Consider the following 2366-nt stretch of genomic DNA (forward strand, 5'->3'; position numbering starts at 1 on the left):
GACTTGGCAAGGTTGCGATGTTGCGTTATTTTCCGCCGGAGAAGATGATGCCAAGGACAACAGACCCACCTGCTCGTGCGAGGCGCCAGGCCTACTGGAGTCTTCTGCCGGCGAGCACGATGGGGAAGACGACAGAAAACGATGGGTCCGATGGACTGACGATGGCGGAAACTTCGTAGCCGGCGAAGATAGTTGCTGGAAACCTCCTCCGGCAATTTGAGACGGTGCAAACGTGTTTTCCGACGGTACTGCCGGTGAGAGACGTGGACAGTGAGGTGGCGCTCGGATCTGGGGATGTGGACGATGACGTGGAGCCCAACTCAGCGGCTGACTTGGCGCCAAGGTTGGATGAAAATTCTGCTGACATCAGCATCGCTGGGGCTGATGTCAGCAATGACAGTGATGACAGTAGGGCTTATGTCAGCAGTGATGCTGCTGCTGATGTCATCAAGGATGTAATCAGCTTCTTGACAACACAATGGCAGAGAACGTGGAGTGTAACATGGCGAAGGAAAAATCATTTGTTGCTCCAGTACAAACGGGATTATACGTGGGTAATATTCCGTTGAATGCATTTCCCGAACCAATTATTGACGATAAAATTGCGCATGCATTTAACCACTCATCGCGAAAGACCCTCAAGTTCATTGCTCCAACACTACAAAATGGAGAGGTGATTGTGAGACCGACGTTAGACACTATCAGAAATGGGTCCAAGCGCTGGAAAACTACCGCAGTCGGATACTTTTTGGGGAAACGCCCATACTTTCACCATTTGAAGGAATATGCATTATCAGTTTGGCCGGGGTTAAGAGAGGTAACTGGTACTACTAACGGTTTCTTTTTCTTCCAGTTTAAGTCAGTTGCAGATATGAAAGATATTATTGAAGGAGGGCCGTGGCTGTTTCAGGGGCAGCCTATTCTTCTTCAAAAATGGGAGCCGGGAATGGTTCTGAGGAAACTTAAACATACACAGGTTCCTGTCTGGGTCAAATTGCGCCACCTTTCGGTGGAGTTGTGGACGGAGGAGGGACTCAGCATAGTGGCTAGTGGAGTGGGTAAACCTTTATATCCGGATGCGATCACGAGAGCATGCACGAGACTGGATTTCGCTCGTGTATGCGTTATGCTGGATGTGAATTCGAAAATGCCAAAGCACATTATTATTATGACACCTGATGAGGAAGGAGGAGAATTACCGTGCAAAGTTGATGTGGAGTATGAATGGCTACCCCCGAGATGCACCAGCTGTATGACATTGGGACACTAAGCCAAGGAGTGCACTGTCAACAAACCCAAATCTATCAAGCCACCGGTTAATGTGTATGTACCCAAAGTGGGAGCACTGCGAGGCCCAATGGTGACTGAAAGAACAAGAGACCACCCAACACCTCACACTGTGGCGAAGCAGACAGAAGACCGTGGTACCCGTCCAACTGCAGCGGGACCCAGTCGGGAAGAGATAGGTAAAGAGATTGTTACGTATAACTCTTTCGATGCGCTACAATTACTTGATAGTGCAGAAGGTTCATCAAGAGGTCCTAAGCGAAGCAACCCCGTACCTGGGGACCCATGTTAAACCTTGCCATATGGAACGTACGTGGCCTGAACAAGAGGGATCATCAGCTAGCGGTCAAGGATATCATTGCTGAGTTCAGGTTACACTTTATTGGTCTCCTAGAAACACGTGTTCGCATTAATAACTGTGCTAGTATCCAATCATTTTTGATACCTCATTGGAAATGGTTTATGGATTATGACAATATTGAAAATCGGATATGGATTGCTTGGGATTATAATTATATTGATGTAGATATTATTGAGGTGGGAAACCAGTTTATACACTGTTTTGTCACTATTAGAGCATTACAAGAGTATGTTGATATTACTATTGTGTATGGTGCTACTAAGGTCTCTGATAGGCGAGAATTATGGGCCTCTCTAGAATCCTTAGCTGTCCAATGCATTAATATTCCCTGGCTGGTTGGAGGTGACTTTAATGCAGTCAGGGATCTCAGTGAGGTCTGTGGTACGTCGGGAGATATAAGAGTGGCGATGGAGGAATTTAATACGTGCCTACAGAATACTGCGCTTTTGCCACTACCGATGCAGGGTGAATGGTACACATGGCATAATCGTAGTACTACCCTCGCAACTTGTGGAAGCGACTTGATCGTATGCTAACCAATGATACTTGGACTTTGCGGTTTCCATCAGTATTCTACCAATGCCTCACTCCACGGACATCGGATCACTCGCCGATGGTGGTTAATGGGGATAATCAGCAGCGATTTGGAGGTATGTTCCGGTTTGACAACTTCCTTAGTCTCTCACCAGATTTTATTCCTAGCGTGCAGAGTATATGG

General features: G+C 47.1%; 1 protein-coding gene across 1 annotated transcript; it reads left to right on the forward strand.

Moving 5' to 3' along the window:
* Positions 1 to 502: 502 nt before the first annotated feature.
* On the forward strand, positions 503 to 1270 carry LOC105180248 (uncharacterized). The gene has a single exon (XM_011103923.2). It carries the CDS (start codon positions 503 to 505, stop codon positions 1268 to 1270), a length of 768 nt encoding a protein of 255 aa, XP_011102225.2.
* Positions 1271 to 2366: the final 1096 nt, after the last annotated feature.

Source organism: Sesamum indicum, linkage group LG1 (assembly GCF_026168435.1).
Source record: "Sesamum indicum cultivar Baizhima isolate 11 linkage group LG1, ASM2616843v1, whole genome shotgun sequence".
Lineage (NCBI taxonomy): Eukaryota > Viridiplantae > Streptophyta > Magnoliopsida > Lamiales > Pedaliaceae > Sesamum > Sesamum indicum.

What these genes read in the sequence shown, in the direction of transcription:
- LOC105180248 (XM_011103923.2), top strand. Translation starts at nt 503, where the DNA reads ATGGCGAAGGAAAAATCATTTGTTGCTCCAGTACAAACGGGATTATAC.